Genomic DNA, 26,944 nt, shown 5'->3' with positions numbered 1-26,944 from the left:
TTTCTTCATTTCCTTGATCCTGATTTTATATTTCTATTTCTAATTTGTTAACTCTTTTAAATACATGTCAATTAGTGAAAACTCCATCTCTTTTCAGAAGAAAGAGGCAGAAATGAATATATAGATAAATGTATGAATGAAGAATTGATTGAATTAACCAACAAACAGGAAAGCATGAAAAGGTGCTCTCTTTTTCTCCTTTAACTTTTTTTTTTTCCATTTAATTCTTTTATATGCTTCCTTCCCTTTGTAAATCACTGACACACTCAACAGAGCCTTCAGGAAACTGTCTACAATGAAAGATTCATTTTTTCCAAACAATGAAAAACAAATATACACAGGGACATATTTGAAAGGCATGTGCTTAAAGATGGGTGGGTGAAGCAGAAGATATGAAAGAAGAGATGGGAGTAGGCTGTGTGAAAGAGAGAATTTCTTAAGGAAAATGGAATTCCCAATTGTAGTCTGTGGAGTATAATTTGCCTCCGGTATTATTGGTGGCATTTGCCTTAAATCCAGTGCCTGGAGATATGCACTACCTAGTGATCTTCATGAGCCAACATCACTGGACAGCAGCTTCCCTCTTACTAGCTTCAAGTCTTTTACTTTGTGCAATCTACGACAGATATTTATAGTCTAGAATTTGTAGTGGTTTGAGGGGGTGGGACAATGAAATATACTTTAATTCATAAATTAAGCATAAAAATCCATGTGTTGACAATACCCTGTAATCATCTTACTTAAGTAGTGGAATAATTTTTCAAACATAAGATCTCAACTTGTGAGTGATGTGCCTGGTACTACTGTCAGCTGATGAGGAACACAGTAATGGCAAAAAATGCAGATTTGCTGTCAATTTCTGGCTTTATCAATTACTAGGTGGCTGACTTTGAGCAAATTTATTTAATCTCTCAGATCCGCAGTGTTTTTTAATCTGTAAAATGGAGATTATACCTGTTCTGCCTGTCTCACAGGGTTGTTTTGTGTGTCAAAAGTGATAACATAAGTACAAGAACTTTGCAAATTATAAAATATAAAGTGACATCACTATAATAGCAAAGTATTCAGTTAAAATAAGACTTACATGGAGCAGATCAGAATATTCTGAAATCATATAAAAATTCCTAAACTTTCCTGGCACAACAAGGAGACAGAGAAAAGATTAAGAGAAGGGAAAATAACATGTCAACGTTGTCAGGAAAATTCTGCAAAGTAAGCTGACCATCTTTCTTCTTGTCTAGAGTTTCTGGAATGCTTTTCAGTAAGCTCCCTCCAGTCTCAATGCTTGTCCTCAATCTCCTGGATTTTACAAAGTCATATAGGTCAAGACTATCTGCACATATAAGGGGAACCAGATGTGATTTGTGGGAATGTTTTCAGACAAAGTATCTGTTAGCATTTATATACAAAACCTTTCTTAAGCATATTTATAGATACAGTCTAAATTCGACCAGCAAGTTCTTTAAAAATCCAAACAAAGTTTCAGTACACTTTAAAAGTTGGAGGAGGTAACGTCAGCAACATGGCAGAGTGAGCTGCTCCCTTTCTCTCTTCCCCTTTTGAACTACAACTAAATGTACGTTCACTGGCCAACAGAGAAAGCCCACACAGCACAACAGGACACCTGAGACATGCAGCTGTACATCTGAGGAGGGATTGAGTGGCCTTCTAGAAAGCAGTGGAGATAGGTGAGCACTCCCTGCTTTTCCCAGTAGCCCTGTGCACCTGTACAAATGCTTTCCAGCCTGAAGCAAGTGCCCCAAAAGTCGGAACATGCAAGGGTGACAGGAGGGAGAGGCGGCAGCCCTTACCCTGCTCATTATCGCTTTCCCAGCGTGGGGGGAGCTCTCCATGCCCCTGCAACTCAAATGAGTGACCCTAGCTTGGTCCCAGTGAGGAAGTCCCACCCACCAACCACAGAAGCAGGTGGACCGCAAGCAGAGACAGCAGCAGATACACACACTGGGGCAAGTGCATCCCAGGCTCATACAAGTGCATATAGTACCACTGAGCCCTGAAAGAGGGAACATGCCCTGAGGCAACTGTAGGAAGAGACAGTGGCAGACCTTAGCCAGCTTGTGATCACTTTCCCTGAAGAGGGGAGCATACCCCTGGGCTTGGTCCTGGAGGAAGCCCCACCCACCAAGCACAGTCCACACAAGTCTGTGAATGCTGTTCAGGCTGGCACAAGGGCCCAGAGTACTCCCACAGCTTCCAGCAGATGGGGTGGGACAAGACACTCAGCTCCTGTTTCCCCCTAGCGGTAGCAGGTGGAAGCTAATAGTACCACAAATGTCCCTTCAAAACATTAGTTCATCAAACATAATAAGACACCGCAGCAACAACTAAGATCAGAAGGAAAATGACAATTCTCCAGAAACCAACCCTGAAGGCACAGAAATTTACAATCTAAATGACAGAGAATTCAAAGTAGCTGTCATAAAGAAAAGCAATGATTTACAAGAGAACACAGAAAAACAGTTCAATGGGCTCAGGAATAAAATGAATCTCTTCACCAAAGAGATTGATTGAAACTATAAAAAAAACAAGCAGAAATTCTGGATATGAAAAACACAATTAATGAAATAAAAAATAATCTAGAATCCTGAAAAAATGAGCTTATATTAGGAGGAAAGAATTAGTGATTTAGAGGATAAAAATATAGAAATTCTACAGGCTGGAGGAGGAGACAGAACTAAAATTTTTTTTAAATGAAGGAATTCTTCAAGAAACTATCCAATTCACGTAAGAAAAGCAACATAAGGATTATAGGTATTACAGAGAGAGAAGTGAAGGAGAAAGGAGCAGAGAGCTTGTTCAAAGAAATTGTAGCTGAGAACTTCCCAAACCTGGGGAAGGAAATGGATTTACAAATACAAGAAGTTAATAGAATGCTTAATTACTTCAATGCTAAAAGACCTTCTCCAAGGCATATAATGTAAAACTGGCAAAAGTCAATGACAAAAAAAAATATTAAGGGCAGCAACACAGAAGAAAATAACCTACAAAGGAAACCCTATTAAGCTTTCAGCGGATTTCTTGGCAGAAACACTACAGGCTAGGAGAGAAGGGAATGAAATATTCGAAATACTGAAAGACAAAAACTTTCAAGCAAGAATACTCTATCCAGCAAAACTTTCCTTCAGATATAATGGAGATACAAAAGCTATTCCAGATAAACAAAAGCTGAGGGAGTTCACTGCTACAAAACCTCCCCTACAAGAGATAATTAAAGATGCCCACACACGAGGAAAAAAGGGCAAAGTTCTAAAAAGCTTTGAGCAAGGAGATAAATAGACATAATCAGAAAACTGCAGCTCCCTATCAGAACAGGGAGGCAAATACTCAATTATAACTTAAAAGATAAAGGCAAAGAAAGCATCAAAAGTAATTATAAACACTGCAACTTAGTCACAAACTCACAACATTAAAAACAGAATAATTTGTAACAGCAATAACTCAGAAAGGTAAGAGGAGAGGGATGGAATATGCTTAGGTTAATACAAGTAAGAGGCTACGAGAAATTGGACTATTTAATCTACGAGATCTTTTACACAAGCCCCATGGTAACCACTAAACAAAAAATCTGAGTAGAGCCACAATTCAGGAAAAGAGGGAAAACTGAGAAAAACCTCCTCAGAAAACCACCAAAATGAAATGGCAGTCAAAAATACAAAGGAAGAGAAAAAATAGAAACACAGAACAACCAGAAAACAAGAGAGAACATGACAGTATTAAGCCCTCATATATCAATAATCACTCTAAATGTAAATGTATTGAATTCTATAATCAAAAGATGCAGAGTAGCTGGATGAATTAAAAAACAAGACCTAACAATACACTGCCTCCAGGAAAAACATCTCAGTTCTAAAGACAAACATAGGCTCAGAGTGAAGGGATGGAAGACAATACTCCAAGATAATGGCAAACAAAAGAAAGCAGGTGTTGTCACATTTATATCAGACAAAGCAGACTTCAAGTTAAAAAAGACAAGGAGAGACAAAGAGGGGCAGTACATAATGATAAAAGGGACATTCCACCAAGAGGACATAACACTTATTAATATATATGTACCCAACACAGAGGCACCAAAGTACATAAAGCAATTATTAACAGACTTAAAGGGAGAAATTAAGAGCAACATAACAATAGTAGGGCACCTCAACACCCCACCCACCTGCATGAATGGACAGGTCATCTCGCCAAAAAGTTAACAAAATAGTAGATTTAAACAAAACACTTGATCAGATGGACTTAATAGATATATAGAGAGCATTCCATCCAAAGACAGCGGAATACACATTCTTCTCAAATACACATGGATCATTCTCAAAGATAGGGCATATGTTGGGAAACAAGGCAAGCCTCAATAAATTCAAGAAGATTAAAATCATCTCAACTATCTTTTGTGATCACAATGCTATGAAACTAGAAATCAACTACAAGAAAAAAACTGGGAAAGGCAGAAATATGTGGATACTAAACAACATGCTACTGAACAACCATTGGATCAATGAAGAAATCAAAGGGGAAATTAAAAAATACCTGGATACAAATGAAATGAAAATACAACATAACAACTCTTATGGGATGCAGCAGAAGCAGTCCTAAGAGAGAAATTCATAGCAATACAGGCCTACCTCAACCAACAAGAAAAATCTCAAATAAGTAATCTTAAACTACACCTAACAGGGCTAGAAAAGGAACAAACAAAGCCCAAAGTCAGCAGAAGGAGGGAAAATAAAAATCAGAGCAGAAATAAATGAAATAGAGACTTAAAAAACAGTAGAAAGGATTAATGAAACTAAGAACTGGTTCTTTGAGATGATAAACAAAATTGAAAAATCCTTAATCAGACTCACCAAGAAAAAAGAGAGAAGGCTCAAATAAAGAAAATTAGAGATGAAAGAGAAGTTACAACAGATACTACAGAAATGCAAAGGATTAAGAGAATACTATAAAAACTATATGCTCCCAAATTGGACAACCTAGAAGAAATGGATAAATTGTTAGACTCATACAACCTCCCAAAACTGAATCAAGAAGAAATAGAGAATCTGAACAGACCAATCAGAAATAAAGAGATTGAAACAGTAATCAAAAACCTCCCAAAAAACAAAAGTCCAGGACTAGATGGCTTCTCCAGAGAATTCTACCAAACATTCAAAGAAGATTTAATACCTATCCTTCTCAAACTATTCCAAAAAATTGAAGAAGATGGAACGCTTCTGAACTCATTCCATGAAGCCAACATTATCCTGATACCAAAACCAGACAAGGACAACACAAAGAAGGAAAATTATGGGCCAATATTGCTGATGAACACAGATGCAAAAATCCTCAACAAAATACTGGCAAACTGAATACAGCAGTACATTAAAAGGATTATACACCATCATCGAGCGGGATTTATTCCAGGGACGCAGGGATGGTTCAACATCCACAAATCAATCAATGTGATACACCACATTAACAAAATGAGGAACAAAAACCACATGATAATCTCCATAGATGCAGAGAAAGTATTTGACAAGATCCAACATCTATTTATGATAAAAACTCTCAATAAAATGGGTATAGAAAGAAAGTACCTCAACATAATAAAGGCTATATATGAGAAAACCACAGACAACATCATACTCAATGGGGAAAAACTGAAAGCCATGCCTCTGGAACAGGAACAAAACAAGGGTGCCCACGTTCACCACTCTTATTCAACATAATACTGGAGGTCTTGGCCAGAGCAATTAAGAAAAAAAAAAGAACCAAAAGGAATCCAAATTGGAAAGGAAGAAGTGAAACACTTGCTGTTTGCAGATGACGTGATTCTATATATAGAAAACTCTAAAGAATCCATCAGAAAACTATTAGAAATAATCAATGACTACAGCAAAGTTGCAGGGTAAAAAATCAATTTAAAACAAAATCAGCTGCATTTCTATACACTAAGAATGAACTAGCAGAAAGAGAACTTAAGAATACAATCCCAGTTACAATCGCAACAACAAAAAAATAAAACATCCAGGAATAAACTTAAAGAGGTGAAAGACCTATACACTGAAAACTCTAAGACATTGAAAGAAATTGAAGAAGACATAAAGAAATGGAAAGATATCCAATGCTCATGGGTCGGAAGAATAAACATGGTTAAAATGTCCATATGACCTAAAGCAATCTACAGATTCTCAGAATCCCAAAGACATTCTTCACGGAAATAGAACAAAGAATCCCAAAATTTATATGGAACAAGAAAAGACCCTGAATAGCCAAAGCAATCTTGAGAAAAAAGGACAAAGCTGGAGGCATCACAATCCTTGACTTCAAAATATAATACAAAGCTATAGTAATCAAAACAGCATGGTACTGGCACCAAAACAGACACATAGATCAATGGAACAGAACTGAAAGCCCAGAAATAAAACCACACATCTATGGACAGCTAATCTTCAATGAAGGAGCCAAGAACATACAATGGAGAAAGGAAAGTCTCTTCAATAAATGGTGGCAGGAAAACTGGACAGCCACACACAAACGAATGAAAGTAGACCACTATCTTACATCATATACAAAAATTAACCCAAAATGGATTAAAGACTTGAATGTAAGACCTGAAACCATAAACCTCCTGGAAGAACATATAGGCAGTACACTATTTTACATGAGTCTTAGCAGCATCTTTTCAAATACCGTGTCTACTTGGGCAAGTGAAACAAAAGAAAAAGTTAACAAATGGCACTACATCAGACGAAAAAGCTTCTGCAAAGCAAAGGAAACCGTGAACAAAATGAAGACAACCCACCAACTGGGAGAAAATATTTGCAAATCATTTATCTGACAAGGAGTTGATCTCCAAAATACACAAAGAACTCATACAACTCAACATCAAAAAAACAAACAGCCAGATCAAAAAATGGGCAGAGCATACGAACATTTTTCCAAAGAAGATATACAGATGGCCAACACATGAAATGATGTTCAACATCACTAATTATTGGGGAAATGCAAATCAAAACTACCATGAGATATCACATCACACTGGTCAAAATGGCTATAATTACCAAGAAAAAAAACAACAAATGTTGGAGATGATGTGGAGTAAAAAGAATCCTCACGCACTGACGGTGGGGATGCAAACTGGTGCAGCCAAGATGGAAAACAGTATGGAGATTTCTCAAAAAATAAAAAATAGAAATACCATACGATCCAGCTATTCCACTGTTGGGTATTTATCCAGAGAACTTGAAATCAATAATCCAAAGAGATTTATTCACCCCTGTGTTCATCGCAGCATTAGTCACAATAGCAAAGATGTGGAATCAACGCAAGTCCCCTTCTATGGATGAATGGATAAAGAAGATGTGGCACAGATATACAATGGAATACTACTCAGCTATAAAAAAAGACAAAATCGTCCCATGTGCAACAACACGGATGGACCTTGAGGATATGAAGTTAAGCAAAATAAGCCAGACAGAGAAAGATAAAAACTGCGTGATTTCACTCATATGTTGAAGATAACAAATACATGGATAAAGAGAACAGATGAGGGGTTTAACAGAGAGGAAGGGGGTTGAGGGTGAGCAAAAGGGGTAAAGGGGCACATATGTATGGTGTCAGACAAAAATTAGACTACTGGTAGTGAGCACGATGAAGTATAGTCAGAAATTGATAAATAATAATGTACACCCCAAATTTTACAATGTTATAAATCATTATGATCTCAATAAAAAGACTAATAAAAAAAGGGGAAAACAGAAGTACAAATTTCAGGTTTCTACTCACTTGAATTAAGGAAAACACTGATAATAGTAAACCTGTTAAATAGTATTCATGAGATAAGCTGGGTTTGAGATTTCTGCTTTGATTACTTGAAATACTCAAAGAGTTTCAATGCCACATTCCTCAGTGACCCTCCAGGAGATTTTAGATAAGGCTTTAATCTCAATTATTTGTAAAAGAGGATTAAACACATTCCATATCTGCCTTTTAGAATGAAGGTTTAGCTGAAAATTACCTTTCTGAATTCCTCAGAGAAAAAAATAATTTCTATGTTGTACGAAAATTATTAAAAGAAAAGACATCTTTCATCACTTGTAAATGTCTGGAACAACAAAAATTACCTTTGAGGATTCGCAAGTAATATTCAGTCTCCAGAATGGACAACCCTTATCGCACTGAGGACACATTATGATCTCGCCGCCAATTCTAGGATCACAGACTTCTTTGCTAAAGAAAAGAGAAAAATAAAATTTAATTTAAAAAATTTTAACGAATACGACTTTCTTTTCTAGCAGCATGATAAAATCCAACATACATTCATGATAAGAAAATGAAACTAGACTACTGAACTAAACTCTTATAAAACTCAGAATGGAAATGAACTTCATTAACCTGATAAAGGCTTGCTACATAAAACCTATAAAAAACATTATACTTAATGGTAAAAAGCTGAAAGTATTTCCTTTAGATCAGAAACAAGATGATGGATCCTGCTATCACCTCTTCTTTTCAGTGGAGGTCCTTGCAGCGCAGGAGGATTGGCGAGGAAAAAAGAAAATGCTATTACTAACAGATAACATGATTGTCTATATAGATGACTCAGCAGAACCTACAGACAAATCATGAGAATAAGTGCCTTTAGTAAGTTTGCTGGACACAAAATCAGTATACAAAATATACACAGATTCACAATAAGGAATTGTGTTCCTACAGACCTGCAACAATTAGGAATTAATTTTAAAAAAAGCATTTTTCAACAGCTTAAAAAATATAAAGAATCTAGGAATAAATCTAATTCAAGATGTATAAGATTTAAATAGAGGAAATTATAAAACTGTTCTGAAAGAGGGAAGAAGCCCTATATATATGGATATGTTATCATGTTCACAATTTGGACAAAGCAATATTTAAAGATGTCATTTCTCTCCCATTTAAGGTGTAAATTCAATGAGAAGAGCAAAGGGCTCAGAACAGTCAAAACACTTCTAGTGAACAGGTGCTATTGGCATAGGTTAAGAAAAACTGACCACAAGAACAAAATAAAGAGCTCAGCAAGAGACCTCTGTTTATACAAAAACTGACTCATGACAGGGCTGGCCCAGCAAATCAGTAAGGTGAGAAGTGACATTTCAATAAATAGGGCTGCTGCAATGGAATATCCATATGGAAAAACATGAAATCGAACCCCTAAATCCTATCATATACAAATCAATTCCAGGTAGAAAATGAGAATGCAACTGTACCAGCTTATTAGAAAAAAATAGGAGAACATCCAGATAACCTTGGGGTAAGGAGAATTTCCACACATGAAAAACCAAGAGGCATAAATCATAAAGGAAAATATCGATACACTCAAAATCTTTTAAAAATGAGAACTTCATTAAAATACACCATAAAGGGAGGAAAAAAAGAACCAGCTACAAACTGGTAGAAGTTTTGCAACACATAAAAATGACAAATGACTATTCACTGGAGCATTTAAAGAACTCCTACAAATTAGTAAGAACAGGCTGCACACTGTCCCCTCTAGAAGAAGCCATTCAGAGGGACTCTCACGTGAATGGGACTGGAGTTGTATAATTAGTTGGTCTTGCAAATAAGTCAGTTAAAGACAAATGGGCATGGGAAGCACTTTTAGAATATCTGAGCAAAGATCCTGGAAAATCTGCTCCTCTATAAAAGCAATAAGAACACTGGTGAAATTCATCAAAATTAACCTCTGCAGAACTCTGGAAATTAAACAAAGGCCCATAGCAATTTGAGAAGTCTATTTGAGGAAAAATGGCTCATAGTAGTGAGCTTTGTGGCATTTTAACTTGACCTTGCCCCATCCTCACATCCTCAGCCTCATGGCAGCCTTAAAACCACACAACCTTAAACCCTCACAACCATGCTACCCTAGAAGTCCCTGAAGGGGGCAGAAGTGGTTTGAAATTACCCAAAAAATCCATCCCCAGAGAACTGTCACTATTTGATCAGTCTAGCAGGTCCCTGGTAAAGCTCCATTCTCAGGATTGTCATTTTTTGACCTGTCCTAGAGTTCACACTGTGCCAACAGTCCCCAGAGTGTCTGCTGAAAGCAATTAGCAGAAATTGTTCAACATTGCAACCACTTGGGGCAATGATACCAGTAGGGGGCTAACAAGACACTGACCAAAAAACTCAAAAAGAACAATTGGGGAATGAGATGTCCATAGGGGGCTTTAAAAAGCTCCAACATATTATTCCTAGGATTGTAGAAAGCCATGTGCATGTGTGGAATAGTACACATGGCCAGGAAAGACCTGAGAAAACTTGAATCCTTCACCTCTGGCTGACCTTGAGGTTCTGCATAAGCAAAAAGTAAAGAAGAGGGAAGAGCTGCAAATTGCCTGCTGGACTGGTGAAGGCATTCCCAACACAAAGACACACAGCCACTTGGCAAAAGCACAAAGAATGACTTGACTCCAGGCATATAAAGGAATCACTGTTCAATCCGCCGACAATTAAGTTTAATAAACACAGACTTCAACGGCCACACACAAGAAAGAAAACAGACTTTAAAGAATTAGTTCAGAAAACTAACTAAATGAACAGCAGCAGCAGCAGCAATGACAGCAACAAACAGAAGCAACAACAAACCCTGAAAAGGAGGAAAATCTGATTTCCAGATCTGCCACATTATAATATCTAAAATTCCCAGCATTCAACAGAAAACTATAAGATACTTAAACAGAAAAGTGTGGCCATGACAGAGGGAAAAAAGGCAGTTAATACAAACTGACCCTGAGGACACTCAGAAGTTGGACCTACTAGATGACAAAGACTTAAATAGGCAAGTATGGACATGTCCAAAGAACTAAAAGGAACCATGCCTAAGGAGTTAAAGTAGGTGAACAACTTCTTACCATATAAAGAACATCAATGAAGAGATACAGATAATTAAAAAGAACCAAGTGGAAATCTTAGAGATGAAAAGTATAATAACTAAAATGAAAAATTCACCAGAGGGGATCTTCTGCAGATAATGAACTGGCAGAAGAAAAAACTCAGCAAACTTAAAACTAGGTCTATTGAGATTATCCAGTTTGAAAAACAGAAAAAGTAATGAAGAAAAATGAACACCACCTCAAAGACTGGCGAGACATCAACAACAATGCCCGTATACATATAATAGGAGTCCAGAAGGAAAGGAGAGAAAGAAAGGGGCAGAAAGAATATTTGAAGAAATACTGGCCCAAAACTGCCCAAATTTGATGAAAACATTAATTTGCACATCCAAGAAAACTCCAAGCAGGATAAACTCAAAAGACATCTAAACATAGGCACATCATACTCGAAGCATCAAAAGACAAGGACAAAGAGAGAATCTTGAAAGGGAAAAGCGATTCAAAACATACAAAGTCTCTTCAATAAGATTAATAGCTTACTTCTCATCAGAAACTATGGAGGCCAGAAGGCAGCGGGATGATATGGTCAAAGTGCTGAAAGGAACAGACTGTCAACCAAGTATTCTATATCCAGCAAAATTATTCTTCAAAAATGAAGGAGAAATTAAGACATTCCTAGACAAATATAATCTGAAAGAATCAGTTGCTAGCAGACCTGTCCTACAAGAAATACTAAGAAGAGTCCTTCAGGCTTAAAGGACATTAGACAGTAACTCAAACCTCCACGAAGAAATAAAGAGCACGGGCAGAGTAACTACACAGGCAAACACAAAAGACAGTGTAAATATATTTTTGCATGTAATTATTTTCTTTTCCTAGCTGATGTAAAAGACAATTGCATAAAATAATTATTATAAAAATGTGTTCATGGGTTTATACTGCATAAAGATGTAATTTATATGACAATAACAGGACAAAGGGGGGTGGGGGGAGGGAACAAGACCTATACCAAAGCAAAGTTTTTGTATACTATTGAAATTAAGTTGGCCTTAATCTGAACTAGATTGTTTTAACACACACCATTATATATAATCTCCGGGGCAACCACTTAAGAAAATAACTCAAAAAACTAGAGTAAAAGAAGCAACAAATTAAAATGGTATACTAGAAAATATTTATTCTATACAAAAAAATGTGGTAAGGGAGGAATATAAAAAGAAGACATACAGAAAACAAATAGAAAAGTGGCAGAAGTAACTCCAACCTGCTAAGAGATTACAGTAAATGTAAATGAACTAAACAGTCCAATCAAAAGGCAGAAATAAATAAAGAAGAGAAAAATCAACAAAACCAAAAGTTCTTTGAAAAAAATCAACAAAATTGACAAATCTTTAGCTAGGCTAATCAAGAAAAAAAGTGAGAAGATTCAAATTACTAAAATTAGAAATAAAAGGAGGGACATTAATACTGACCTTACAAAAATAAAAGGGATCATAAGGGGATACTATGAATAATTACATGCCAACAAATTAGATAATCTAGATGAAATGAACAAATTTCTAGAAAGACATAAGTGATTAAAGCTGACTTAAGAAGAAATAGAAAACCTGAAGAGACCTATAACAAAACACTGAATTAGTAATCAAAAACTTCCCAGAGAGAAATGCCTAAACACAGATGGCTCATGGGTGAATTCTATCAACATTTAAAGAAGAACTAACACCAATGCTTCACAAGCTAATCAAAAAATAAAGAAGAGGGAACAATTCTCAATTCATTCTATGAGACCAGTATTACCCTGATACAAGGCATCACAAGGAAACTACAGACCAATGTCTCTTCTGAATATAAATGCAAAAATCCTCAACAAAATACTAGCAAATCAAATCCAGTAACATATAAGGAGGCTTGTTATCAAGAGTGAGGTACCCAGAAATACAAGGATAGTTCAACATACAAAAATCAATTCATGTAATATGCCATACTAATAAAATAATGGGCAATAACTAGGAATAGAAGAGAAATTCTTCAATCTGATAAAGAGTATCTATGAAAACCCCACAGCAAACATCATATTTAATGGTGAAGAGTGAATGCTTTCCTCCCAAGATCAACATTGTACTGGAGGTTCTGGTCAGCTCAACAAGAGAAGGAAAATAAATCAAAGGCCTCCAGATTGGAAAGGAATAAGTAAAACTATTTCTATTGCAGAGGACATGATATTGTATATTAAAATCCTATTGAAGTCACCAAAAAAATTTAGAGTTAATACACCAGTTCAGCAAGATTATAAGACAGAAAGTCAAAATACAAAAAAGCAATTATATTTCCATACACTAGCAATGAATAATCCAAAAACTGCAATTAAGGAACTAATTTCATTTACCATAGCATCAAAAAGAATAAAATACTTAGAATAAATTTGCAAAAATTAGCATGAAACTTGTAGACTGAAAACTACAAAACGTTGTTGATAGAAATTAAAGACAACCTAAATAAACAGAAAGACATTCTGTGTTCATGGATTGGAAGAATTAATATTGTTCAGATGGCAATAGCCCTCAAACTAAGCTGCAGATTCAATGCAATTTCTATCAAAATCCCAGCAGGCTTTTTTGCATAAATTGACAAGCTGATTCTAAAATTAATATAGAAATGTAAGGGACCTGGAATAGCCAAAACAATTTTGAAAAAGAAGAACAAAGTTTCCAATTTCAAAACTTACTATAAAGCTACAGTCATCAATATAGTGTGGTACCTGCATAAAGGACAGACATATAGATCAATGGGAAAGAACTGAGAGTCCACAAATAAACTCCTGCACTCAGGGACAATTGATTTTGACAAGGGTATCAAGAGAATCCAATAGGAAAAGAATATACTCTTTTCAAAAATGGCCCTGGGACACCTGGATACACACCTGGAAAAGGATAAAGTTGAACCCTTACTTCATACCATTTACAAAAATTAACTCGAAATGAATCACAGACCTCAAACTATAAAACTTTTAGAAGTAAATATTGAGAAAATGACTTTGGATTACAAATGGTTTCTAAGATATAAAAGAAAAAAGTTAGGTAAACTGGACTTCTTTAAAATCAAAAACTTTTGTGCTTCCAAGGACATCATCAAGAAAAGGAAAAGACAACCCACAGAATGGGAGAAAATACTTGCAATATATCTGATAAGGGACTTTTATCCAGAATATATAGAGAACACACAATTCAACAATAAAAAGACCAAATAACACAATTAAAATAGGCAAAGGATTTGAATAGATGTTTCTCCCAAAAAGATATACAAATGACAAATAAGCACATGAAAAGATGTTCAAGATCAACAACATATCACTTGAGACCCACTACAGTGGCTAATATATATATTTTTTAAAAACCCCTATAATAACAAGTGTTGATGAGGATGTGGAGAAACTGGAATTATCATACATTACTAATGGCAATGTAAAATGATATGGCCACTTTGGAAAATACTTTGGCAATTCCTCAAAATGTAAAATGTAGACTTACCATATATCCCAGCAATTCCATTCTTTGGTATATTCTCAAGAGAACTGAAAATATCAGTCCACACAAAAACTTATACATGAATAATCATAGTAGAATTATTCATAATAACCAAAAGGTGAAAATAACACAAATGTCAACTGACAAATGGAAAAAAAATGTGGTATGTTCATAGAATGGAATACTATTTGGCCACCAAAAGGAATGAAGTACTGATACATGCTACAAGGTGGATGAGCCTTGAAAACATTACACTAAGTGAAAGATGACAGTCACAAAAGGCTACATACTGTATGGTTCCGCTTACAGGAAATGTCCAGAATAAGCAAATTCATAGAGACAGAAAGTAGATTAGTGGTTGCAGGGGCTAAAGAAAGGTGGGTTAGAGAGTGACTGCTAAAGGGTACTTGTTTCTTTTTGGGGTGATGAAAATGTTCTGAAATTAAACAGCCTGTAAATGTACTTAAAACCACTGAATTGTACATTTTCAAAGGATGCATTTTATGGTATGTGAATAAGATCTCAATAAAGCTGTTATTTTGAAAAGGGGCATAAGCTTAAAACAGGAATTTTATATAAAAAGAAATACCTACAGTATCCTCCATTTATGCATAGACGTTTTCAAAACACACAAAATGAAACATATTTTGTGTGGATACAAATATACGTGATAAAGAATACGTAAAGGAATGTTAAAAATCAAAAGTTAGTACAGTTGTTATTTCCAAAGGGGAAAGTGGAGACATAATTGAGCAAAGTACTTCCCAGGTAACAGCATGCTCTTTTTCTTAAATTGGGTGATGGATCATTATTCCTTATACCATAAATACATGTTCTATTCTTGTGAATCTATTCACTATGTAATAAAATTAACTGAAAATTATTTAAAATGCATATATTTTAAATATTTAAAAAATACATAATAAATAATTAAAGCCCTCATAGTTTTGAGCACAGGGCGTATATATCCCAAGACCCTCCCCCAGTGTTCTGTAGATTAATCTGTGGGGAACAGTAGGAAATGTGTGGTGTGACTGTCATGGTGATTTTATAAAAGGAATTACCATGAGAACCACCATGCAAGAACCTTATAAAAATGCTAGTTGTGCACTGTGTGTGTTTTTGAAATGCCTTTTTTTGGTTGGAACAATATACAAAACGATGGCGAAGCCAAAGACAAATTTAGGCAAAAGCATCAACATTCAGCCTCTGGCCCTAAACTCTTTTCCAGTGAAGAGAGTAGAGGACTTCAGAGATTATCTGCAGCTTTCCAGCCAAGAAGCCGTAATGGGTACAAAACACTCAGAATCCTCTATTAAACAGAATGGATAATTATGCTTATACGTCAGGCCTGCCATGTAAGCTTCCTGCCTCGGGAGCTAGGCTGATATGCTTGGGGCTAGAAAAATTGGTTATCAGCTCATCGCTGGTGCCCAGAAATTTGACCTGGCTGTCAAACCTGGATAGAAGCCAAATTAACAAGAGAAAATGCCTGGTTCAGGCCTGCATCCCTTCTAGAGGTTGAGACCACCAAAAGCAGAGGAATAATGACACAATTCCAAACAGTGATGGGGAAATTCAGTGTCCCGGCACCCAGGTATTTCCCTTTGGACAGCGCAGCTGGTCTCTGAATTCCAACATCGACCACAAACTAATTCTCTATCCTTTTCCCTAACTTTGTAAGGGCTAATTTTTTTTAAAGTAAAGCAAAACTATTGTTTACTCGAGTTTTTAAACATATATTTCTTAATACATATTAAGAAGTCATTTCCAAAAGCACAAAAACACCAATTTTACCAGTTTTGCCGTTGAAACCTTGAAAAAATCAGAGCTGCTCCTGGCCCACAGCCTGCAGGGGTAAGTGAAGCATTCCTCTGGGGGCCAGAAGTTCAAGGATAGTCCTCCCTTCAGACCGCCTTTCTTTTTCAAACAAAGTACTGTCTTAAAATATTGGAGTGCTTCCCAAGGGTAATATTCCTGTCAGAGACTGGGCTGCATTATCTAAGGAAAAATTTTTCCACTTCACTTAGTTATTATACTCAGAACAAAAGGGGTATATTATCCAAAGTGGTAAGCGTTCTGTGATGAGTCTTTTTTTTACTAAATCAGTCCAAGACCTTGAAAATAATTTCAAGTCTAATCAACTTTTCGGCATGGTAACAAGGAATAAACAGAGCTTACCTCCATGTACAGTTATCTTGATTAATATATCCGTAGAGAAAGCAAGCCACTCCAACTACTGCTGCCAGGAGAAGCATCTTCGTGTAATAGCCCAGCCAAGCAAAATAGATTCCAATCTTTTCTCCATAATATTTCCTGAAGAAAGACAAATTATTTTTAGAAAATAGACACAAATAATCACTCTGCAGCTTCATCCTAATATTAATTTCTGATTTTAAATAAAGGAGGCATTAACATTAAACTTCTGACCTCACTCACACTTAAAACATGTTCATTTTCACAGCCGATTCCAAAGTCCTCTAGGAAACAAAAAGTATTTTACATATCACGGAAGTACTGATCACTGGTTAGCCTGCAGAAGTAAAGTAAACCAGAATAGAGCAAAGGACGGAAAAATGCTGAATATGGAGCAAACAGAGAGCATCATCATCATTCTTTGTAAAGACCAGCACAGTGACACATTCTCCAAAAGACCATTCTTAACATGCAGAAAACAAATCAGCACAGTCTGCTACAGTTACTTGCTTTTGTTTGTCTAGGGAACTTCCTTGGAGCAAATGTAAGGTAACTCACAAATAATAACAAGAAAATGACGGATAATAATAATAATAATAATTAGTAGTGGAATGTCTCTCTGACCAAAATATTTATAAAGTTCACTGGGAGAATGGGAGAGGGCAGGATGGATAGGGCTGAGGAATCCACTGTCCTGTATTCCTTGTTTCTGACACTTTTTTTCCAAATTTTAAAAACTGATCAGTGGTGTGCTCTGGGGTAAAATGGACGAGATCAAGTAGACAAGATTGGAAGAAGCATGAAGCAGGCATGAAGCAGTGCCTTACTGCTCCTGAAAGGGAGACAAATACAGCTAGGCAGAAACAAGGGCTTAGGGAGGAGGAGAAAGCAAGGAGTGATGGTTGAGGCGACTATGCTGTTGTTGATACTTTCCTAGACGGATTCACTCCTGGCTCAGTGTTGGCTGGTAGAACGTGTAGATTTACTTAGATCTGAGGCCTGTGTGAGACTTCTGGCTCAGTATGGAGCCGGGCTGAGCTCCTCGGGCTTATCCTAGTGGAGACTTAGCTCTGAGAACAACCTGGAGGCCTGGGGGACTTCAGACAGGAACATCCCTGGGCTGGACCAGCGCTCAAAGGGCAGCTATGAGACCAGCTCCACAGTCACAGGCCTGGGTGTAGGCCACATCCACGGGAAAAAGAAGAGATAAAACTAACGTGCAATAGGAGATGGGAGGAACAAAGTACGTCAATTTTCATGTGATTGGGGCTTTGTTGTTTGGCTCATGGAATGCAGGCAAATGGCAGGTGCAGGATAATGCCTGGGAGGGAAAAAGCTTAGCAATGGGATTACGATGTCTTCAACTGTTTGCTGTTAAACTTTCTGTTGTATGTTCTTATTAACCATCCACCGTGGACGTGCCCCATTTAAAACTGAAAAGACTGTTAGAAGTTGCCTGGTCCAACCCCCCAGTAGTAAAAAACATCCTGCTATATGTAGAGAGCCAGTCGGGCAGTCCCTGACTGGATATTTACATTGACAGGGAGATCATTATTTCCAAAGGTATCCTGTTACACGGTAGGCAAGGAGGTCAGAAAGAATTTTTGAATCTTAAACAGAAGCCTGCCTCCTAGTTCTTGCTGAAAGGCTGGGAATAATGAGGTCTCTTCAAACATGATATTCTGTCTCTCTGCTGAAAACATCCCAATTCTTAACACCAATTTTTAAAAATTCAGCTTTGATTTTTTAATCAAAGTTATAACGATACATTCATTCAATAGTCAAATAGTTCTAGAAGACTGATTATAAAAAGGAGCAGTCCCCAACAACGTACCCCATTTCCTGTCGCCCAGAAGCAACTTTCAAGTCAAAAGCTGATTCTTGGAATACCTACCTCAATATCTCTAAATAATTATACTTGCAGTGTAGCTTATTGATTTTTCAGTTTCATGTATCATCTGTTGACTTCCCACCTTAGAAGATGAGGATTGAGCTCTCTTTCAACCCCCCGTCTCATCTACACATCCACACCTCCACCCTCTCAACATAGTTACATCATAATTTTGTTTAGATCAAGATCCTTGGCTCTACATTATTTTGACTCTGTAAAGACTACGCACCACTGAATCTAGTCATCTGCTCAGCTTACTTTTTCGTTCCTGCCCAATATTTTGTTTTCCCTGGAGTTAGTAATTGTCTTGGTGGCTCATTGCTTAGTTTTCTGTGTACTTAACAATTCAAGCCCAGATTTTCCCCCAATATATAACTTCCTTCTAACACATGAGGTAGTCTATTAATTTCATCTCCTGGTATAAAGCCCTTCAGGTCTCCTCAAACCTGGATTAATGACTTGCTGGGCCTGCCACAGAGCTGTCGTCTGCATCTCTCAGTCCCTCTCTCGTGCTGGGAATCCCTGTTTATTGAATCTATGTCTTTCTCTGTCTTGGGGGAGCACCTCCCCCACTGCGCCTTACGTATTTAAACTGAGAAAATTCCTCACCCTTAATTAGCAGTCTGTCCACATATGGAATTGTAAATTGAAAAAGCACCTCCCTTAGAAATTTGAAGTTACTTCTCTTTTTCCACCTTGCAGTGCTGTTGAAAAGGTCAATGCTATTCTGAGTCTTGCTCCTTCACATGAAGCCTGTTTTTCTTTCTGGAGGTTTGAAGAATCTTCTCTTTGTCTCCAGTGTCCTGAGATGTCATGCTGAGTGGCCTGATGGCTCTGTTTCCATTGTCCGGGAGCGCTTGGTAGACTCCTTCCTCCGGAGACACACAGAGTTCAGTTCTTCAACACGGTTCTTCAGACGCTCTTCTTGAAGTATTTCTCCGATTTCCTCCCTCCATTTTCTCTGTTCTTGTTTCTCCTACTCCTATTATTTGTTCATTGCACCTCCCAGACTCATCTTCTAGTTTTTATCTTTTCTGCCTTTTATTTCCTGTCTTTATATTTTTGCTCTACTTTGTGCACAATTTCTTCAACTTCATTTTCTAACACTATTGTTGGACTTTTTCTGTTCTATCACATTTTTCATTTCCAAGAGCAATATTTTATTCTCAGAATGATCCTTTTTCATGGAATCCTGTCCTTGTCTTGTGGATACCATATCTTTTCTTATCATTCTGAAGAAGTTTTTTGGGAAAACTTTCTGTGTTTCTGTGCAAAGTCTGTTTGCTCCAGATTGCTCTTTCTGGTTTGTTTGGTTTGCTTTTTGGGAAAGAATTCGTTTTCCCTCTGGTAATCCCTGGGAACCACAGATGAAGCTGTAACAGCCAGAATACTCAAGGGGTTACTAGTGGAACACAGCGAAGGGAACATGTGGACCAAGGACAGGAAATAATTAAATCTGTTTCCCTTAGCAAAATATACTTGAAATATTGGGGAAATTTTTTTTTTTTACCAAAGGAAAAAAAAAACCAATCAACCCATAAAAAATGATTAAGAACGCATCAAAAACCTATCGCCCTGTCAACAGATGCTATATAGGTTTAACATAAAAGGAAAACCTCACAAGAATGTCAACTTCAAATATTTACATATATACAAACATCCTCTTTTAAAATTTTATTCAACAGGATAACAAGAGTTAATGAGAGAAAGTGCTTCTTCATGACTGTAAACTAGCTAATAAATGAAGGAGGACATCAGAATATGACCAAAGGAAATATTAGAATAAAATCCCGTATGAAATAATAAATCTAGGCAACAATCATTAATGGCTGCTATCAACACCAAAGAGACAGACAAGCAGAGGCTGGCCTGGTGGCATAGTGGTTAAGTTCACATGCTCCGTTTCAGTGGCCCAGGGCTCATGGGTTCAGATCCCGAATGTGGACCTACACACTGCTCATCAGGCCATCGTATGGTGGCATCCTACATACAAACTAGAGGAGGATTTCCACAGATGTTAGCTCAAGAACAATATTCCTCACCAAAAATAAAAGAGAGAGAGAGACAACTGGACATTATGTACCTTCTCACAGAAGTACAAAACTCCACATGTCAAGTATTCTTGCATAAAGTCAAACCTCAAATCAGGCTCTTAAATGAGGAACAAATTATTTAGCTAATCTTTTTTATGGCTGAGTAGTATTCCATTGTATATATATATGCCATATTTTCTTACCCATTCCTTCCCATTGATGGGCACTTATGTTGCTTCCAACTCTTGGCTATTGTGAATAATGCTGCAATGAACATAGGGATGCATGTATCTTTTCGAATTAGCGTTTTTGTGTTCTTTGGATAAATGCCCAGAAGTGGAATAGCTGGATCACAAGATAGTTTTATTTTTTATTTTTTGAGGAATCTCCATACTGTTTTCCATAGTGGATGCACCAGTTTACATTCCCACCAGCAGTGTAAAAGGGTTCCCTTTTTTTCACATCTTCTCCAACACTTCTTAGTTCGTGTCTTTTTAATAACAGACATTCTGATGGGCATGAGGTGATTTCTCATTGCAGTTTGATTTGCATTTCCCTAATAATTTGTAATACTGAACATCTTTTCATACGTCTGTTGGCCATCTGTCTATCTTCTTTGGAAAAATGTCTATATGGATCCTCTGCCTATTTTTTAATCAGGTTGTTTTCTGTGGTTGTTGAATTCTATGTGTTCTTTATGTATTTTATATATTAACCTCTTATTGAATATACGATTTGCAAATATCTTCTCCTAATCGGTAGGTTGTCTTTTTGTTTTGTTGATGGTTTCCTTTGCTGTGCAGAAGCTTTTTAGTTTGATGTAGTCCCAATTTATTTATTTTTTCTTTCGATTCCCTTGCCTGAAGATTTGCAACAACATGGATGGACTTTGAGGGTATTATGCTAAGCAAAATAAGTCACACAGAGAAAGACAAATACCATATGATTTCACTCATATGTAGAAGATAAAACAACAAGAAACAAACCCATAGATAAGGAGAACAGATTGGTGGTTACCAGAGAGGAAGGGGGGTAGGGTGAAAGGGGTACAGGGGTACATTTGGACAGTGATGAACGGAAACTAGACTTTTGGTGGTTAACACGATGTAGTTTACACACAGAAGTCAGCATACAATTATGTACACTTGAAATTTATATAATGTTATTAACCAATGTTACCTCAATAGAAAAAATTACTTAGCTAAAGCAAATACCTAGGACAGAGGAAGTTTTAATACCACCACACAGGGGAGGATGAAATCAGCAAAACAGAGAATGGAGAAACCCCTCAACAATTGCAAGGAAAACAAGAAACAGAGGAAATTATAGATTAGAAGACAGCTGAGAGAGATGTTAGCTGCGACATCTGGACCTTGTCTGGATCCTGATTTGAACCAAAAAACTATTTAAAAATACTTTTTTGTGACAATCAGGGAAATGTGAACACTGATTATTACATGACTGTTTTTTAAAAAAAGTATTCTGGTTGTATTGAAAAGAAATCTTGTCATTTTACTAATGAAATGATATTATATTTGATATCTTCAAATGTTTTCTTCAGAATGAAATCTTTGTTTTCTTCAAAATGATCCAGTGGAGGAGAAGGGAAGGAGGTAGAGATAAAGATGAAACAAGATTGGCTATGAGTTTATAATTTTCAGAGCTGGGTGACAGATAAATGCAGGTTTGCTGTACTGTTCTACTTCTATATATGTTTGAAATTTCCCCTAATAAAATGTCAAACAAAACAAAGCAGAAATTATTCAGCGTTTTAAAACCCTCACTTTAAAGATTAAGAGATCTTCCCAAGTAGGTGGGCACCTGCATGGGGCACTGAGATATTGTAGAAAGAACAGCCTCTCGGCTCCAGGCTTACTTGGGGAACGCCTTGACTCTCTTCTTCTTCTCATCCTCCACATCCAATCCATAACCAAGTCCTGTCAACTCTACTCCTAACACACCTTCCAGATCTGTTCCCACAGTCTCTCCTCTGGGCCACACCAATGGCTCCCACCTGGTCTCCCTGCTTCCTCTGCGCCCTACTCTCCGTTCTCCACACTATCTTTGCAAAATGGGAACAAGATAAAATCACTTGAATGCTTAAAATATGACAACTGCTTCTCATTGCACGTCAAGTCTAAACTCCTTTCTGGGCTCCAGCTATCCTTCCAACCTCGTGTCTCCTCATTCTCTTTCACATCAGCACTTCAATATGAGTCTCTGATATTTCCTCAAACTCGCCAAATATATTTGTGCCTTGGGACCATTTTACAAGCGCCTTCTATTCCTGGAATGACTTCTTCCAAATCCTCAAAGTACTGGCTCCTTTTTACTATCCATGTCTCAGCTCCTCTGTCACCTACTCGAGGCTAACTTTCTTGACTCACTTCCCATACCCCTCCATCTCATCAATGTGTTATGAAACTTTCCTTTTGATCAGAAATTGTGTTTACTTATTTGTTTGCTCATTCTTATTTGTTTGTTTGTTTGGTTATTCTTGGTCTCTCTCCAGCAGCCTTGCCCAAACAACATAAGCTTCTGGAGAGCAGCAGACACTGGTGCTCTGAGAAGACAAATGCCGAGCTTGACACTGTAGTCCCATGATACAGTGAAACAGAACCTAACAGCAGATACAGAAAAGCAGCGACAATTTCTCTCTCTTATCATACCATTTAAGCTAAATCTAACATTTATTCTTGTGTAATGAAGAATTTGGTGGGTCTATGGTTCCAGTTCCTTGAAGGCAACCTCTAAACCCTTGGAATTTTCCAAGATAGGAGTGTCTTTGTTATTCATGGTGGACTCCTAATGGTTTGTGCTAATGAGATGACTCAAGATGGGGGCTGGCCACACCAGAATGACCACCGATGTGATCAGAATGTTGGGGCTTTGAGCCATGTGATCATGGACCAACTTCTGAGAGAGAAAGGGGCTGGAGACTGAGCCACGAGAGCAATGACTCAATTAATCATACCTATGTAATGAAGCCTCAATAAAAACTCTAGGCAACGAAGCTCAGAGGTCTGAGCGAGCTTCCCTGGTTGGCAACACTCTGAGTGTTGTCAAACTTAGATGCCATGAGGGCAACCCTGAGCCCTTCCCACTGGAGTGCCTTCTACACCAACTCACCTGATAAGATCCAAGGGCTGCTTTTTGTAGAAGCTTCGAGGATGAGCCCATTCCCTATACAGAAGGTACCGTTCATTAGGACAGCTGACATCTTGTGATGGCCAGCTGAAGTGGCACTAGGAAGCAGAAGCAAATAAGTGAGCATCCCAATCATCAGGTGTTCACAAATCTGTTTATTAAATATGGTACTAAGACTTCATAGTCATTTGTGGATAAAGGGCCCTTATTTGCTGAAAGGGAGGAAATACCATGTAATTTTTACTGATTCTCAACCGGGGGTATTACTAACTCCTTGAGAGCCATTTGTGAACGTGGGAATGCTTAGTTGTTACAATCCTGGAGAACAGTTACTTGGTACTTGGTAAGAGTCCTGGGGATGCTTACTGTCCTATAAGTGGGCCAGTCATTTTCATTATCTATAATGAAAAATTGGGCTGCTCAAGTGCCAAAACTGCCACAATGGAGGAAGACCTGACGGTCCAGCTCCATCCTTGGACACCCAGGGGAAGCAAGGCCTTAACTGGTTAGCAGCACGGTCAATTCTAAAACTCAGGCTTCTTTGTCCCCAAATTCAGAAGTTATCCTGTGACCACATGTAGAATACAAACAACAAAGAAGCTTGATAACATGTTATACACTTTCCTTATTCAAGAAACAAAACTTTCCTGCCTCTGCTTAAATTTAATCGCTCGTCTTCTCACCTGACTCATTTTCCTTCCTCCTATACTAGAACCAGGTTATCACCCAGCCAAGCCTTAACATGGGTCCTAACTTCCACTCACCTCCCTTCCAAATACCACACGAGACCATTCTTTAGCCTGGATGTGGGACCACTGCGATTACAGGAGACTTTAGAGGGAAAGAACTGAGTATAGGCAGATGCCAACTGAATACTATAGAATCTTGGCATCCCAGATTAATATTCATGACAACTATTTGCAAGTGTTCCCAAGTTCATGTCATGCTATAACTGCTCATTTTGCTGGAGCATAAATATAAAACACGTGGACTGTCAGGCTGGACTGCTATGTTGGATCTCTTAGCCAGGAAGTTCAGCGTCTGCTTCTCCACTCAGCTCCCTATCCTCTATTCACGCACGTGTATCAAGCAGTTGTTGAGTGTCCTAGTTTTATTATCTTGTATAGTACATTTCAATATTGTCTTCATCCACAAATACATGTACTACACAGTAGCGATTATCATTCTCAGTCTCTGCTTTCTTTTGTCTTAGAGATTCAGATAAATTGATAGTGAACGTAACAAAGTAACAGCGCAATATAATATAGTATTTAATTTATTTCAATGACAAATTTTTTTTAAAGAGCTTAGATATAACATCCCTGCATTTACCGAATCATTAAGGGTCTGAAGCAGTCACATTTTAAAAATTACATTCATGAGAGATATTATTGGCTAAAGAAGTGCTCTTGAATTTAAGGAATTGCTGTCATCTCAGAACATAGTCCTTAAAAAATGTCGACACTCTGCCGTATTGCCATTGTGACAAGGACCCTCACAGGTGCCTTTTTAAAAGCCCTGTGATATTCCAGGGCATAGTTTAAAAGTGGTATTTCAGAAAATGATATGGTCTAAGACGTATTTTGCTTACAAAGAACTAATACTTTTCTGGTTGATAATAACATCTGTCAGTAATTATGAAAATAGCTAACACATATATAGTACTACTTCCTACATGCCAGGGACTGTTCTAACGTTTAACATGGACTAGTTAACCCCACAACTCTGTGAGGTTGGTCCTATCGTTACCCCCATTTTGCTGATGAGGAAAGTGAGAAACAGAGAGGCTAAATGACTTTCACAAGGTCATCCACCAGGAAAGTGACAGAGCAGGCAATTTGGCCCTAGAGTGCATGCTCTTACCTGCTAATCTACACTGCTTTACACATGAACTACGGGAGAGCTACTGCTCATTCATTCGTTCACTCACTCATTCAAACGGAGGGCATTCACTATGAGCGGGATTCAGCAGTGAACAACAGAACTTGCTTCCTGCTCTGAATGAGCTTGTCATCTTGTGACATATTATCTTCATTTTACGGAGGAAGAAACTTAAGGTCAAGAAGATTAAGCCCTCCCTATTAACAGTAGAGTAGACAGTAGGTATTCTATTTCACTTCTGCCATTTGACTTACATCATGGAGAGGAAAGGCTGCTTTGTAGATTCCAGAGTTGACAAGTCTGTTAATCCCAAACTTTTTCACATTGTCCTTCACTTCATAACTGACCCGAGAGAGGATGAAGTAAACCTAAAAAGATTCCAAAATAGACTGTGTGGTTTATACAGCATAATTAACCTACCATTGTTTACTACTGTAACAGGGATCTGCAGGCATACTTCTCTTCTTTTCTTTTTGGCAGCTTTACAAACAAAACTAAACCAACCAAACCAAACCACTAATTACTCAACAGCAGGTTCCAAATCACCCCAAGACAGCAACTAAATTTGACTTAGACTTACAATGCGGCTTCTGGTGGCTGGATTGAAGAAGGTATCTCGATCTTGAATATAAAAATCATTCATCCGGTTCTTCTCAAATGGAGCAGTGAAAAACTCTTGCTCTGGCTTGATGATATTTTCATCCACTTGGAAGAATTTGGTGAACCAGTTGAAATTACCGAAGGCTGAGGACCGGGTTTTCAGATCATTGGGTTTCAGAGGTAATTTGATGTGCATTATCTCAGCATATGTACATAATACCTCCCACGGGGCATGTACTTTTACAAATACAAGCTTATCATCCACAACCTGTATTTGAAGAATTAAAAACACAAACTAGGAAACCAAACCAACTACTTTCACAATTTTAAAACACATAGGTTTTTCTTATGTTGCTGGTAGTTAAAACACACGCGTGCATATAAACACACACACACACACACACACACACACACACACACACACACAGAGGATGCTAGTAAAAGGGAAGATATAATAAAAATAGATTTGCAAACCACGATAAATTTTTGCCTTAAAGATAATTTCTTGGTTCAAATTATTGAGAAAGTAATTAAAATCCTTATCACAGTTCTTTCATAAACGTACTAATATTTTCAATAAAGAACAGCAAACTTGTTAATTTGCCTATCACTCCATTCAAATTAGTGAGCAAAAATAAAAACACTAGAAAATTCATTGTAGTGTTACCGTAATGACAAATTTTAAATTTCTTAAACCTAGAAGAGGACTGTTTATTATATATCTGTGCAATAGCATATTATGCTGTCATTAAAAAGGATGTTGAAGAATTCTATTTATTGATATAGAAAGGCATTTACTATGTA

The 26,944-nt window shown here is 37.3% G+C and overlaps 1 protein-coding gene across 8 annotated transcripts in view; it reads right to left on the bottom strand.

The window, feature by feature from the left end:
- The window catches only part of ANO6 (anoctamin 6), a 187,899-nt gene that overhangs the window by 48,240 nt on the left and 112,715 nt on the right, over positions 1-26,944 (bottom strand). For all 8 annotated transcript variants that reach the window (XM_070621109.1, XM_070621107.1, XM_070621115.1 and 5 more), the window contains 5 exons: positions 26,121-26,408; positions 25,795-25,908; positions 23,642-23,757; positions 16,574-16,708; positions 8,121-8,226 (listed from right to left, as the gene is read on the bottom strand). In XM_070621109.1, the coding sequence (XP_070477210.1) occupies positions 8,121-8,226; positions 16,574-16,708; positions 23,642-23,757; positions 25,795-25,908; positions 26,121-26,408 (759 nt within the window). The remainder of the gene's footprint in view (positions 1-8,120; positions 8,227-16,573; positions 16,709-23,641; positions 23,758-25,794; positions 25,909-26,120; positions 26,409-26,944) is intronic.

This window comes from Equus przewalskii, chromosome 5 (genome assembly GCF_037783145.1).
Source record: "Equus przewalskii isolate Varuska chromosome 5, EquPr2, whole genome shotgun sequence".
Lineage (NCBI taxonomy): Eukaryota > Metazoa > Chordata > Mammalia > Perissodactyla > Equidae > Equus > Equus przewalskii.
The sequence above is the reverse complement of the archived record's forward strand: the minus strand, read 5'-3'. Positions and strand labels throughout refer to the sequence as shown.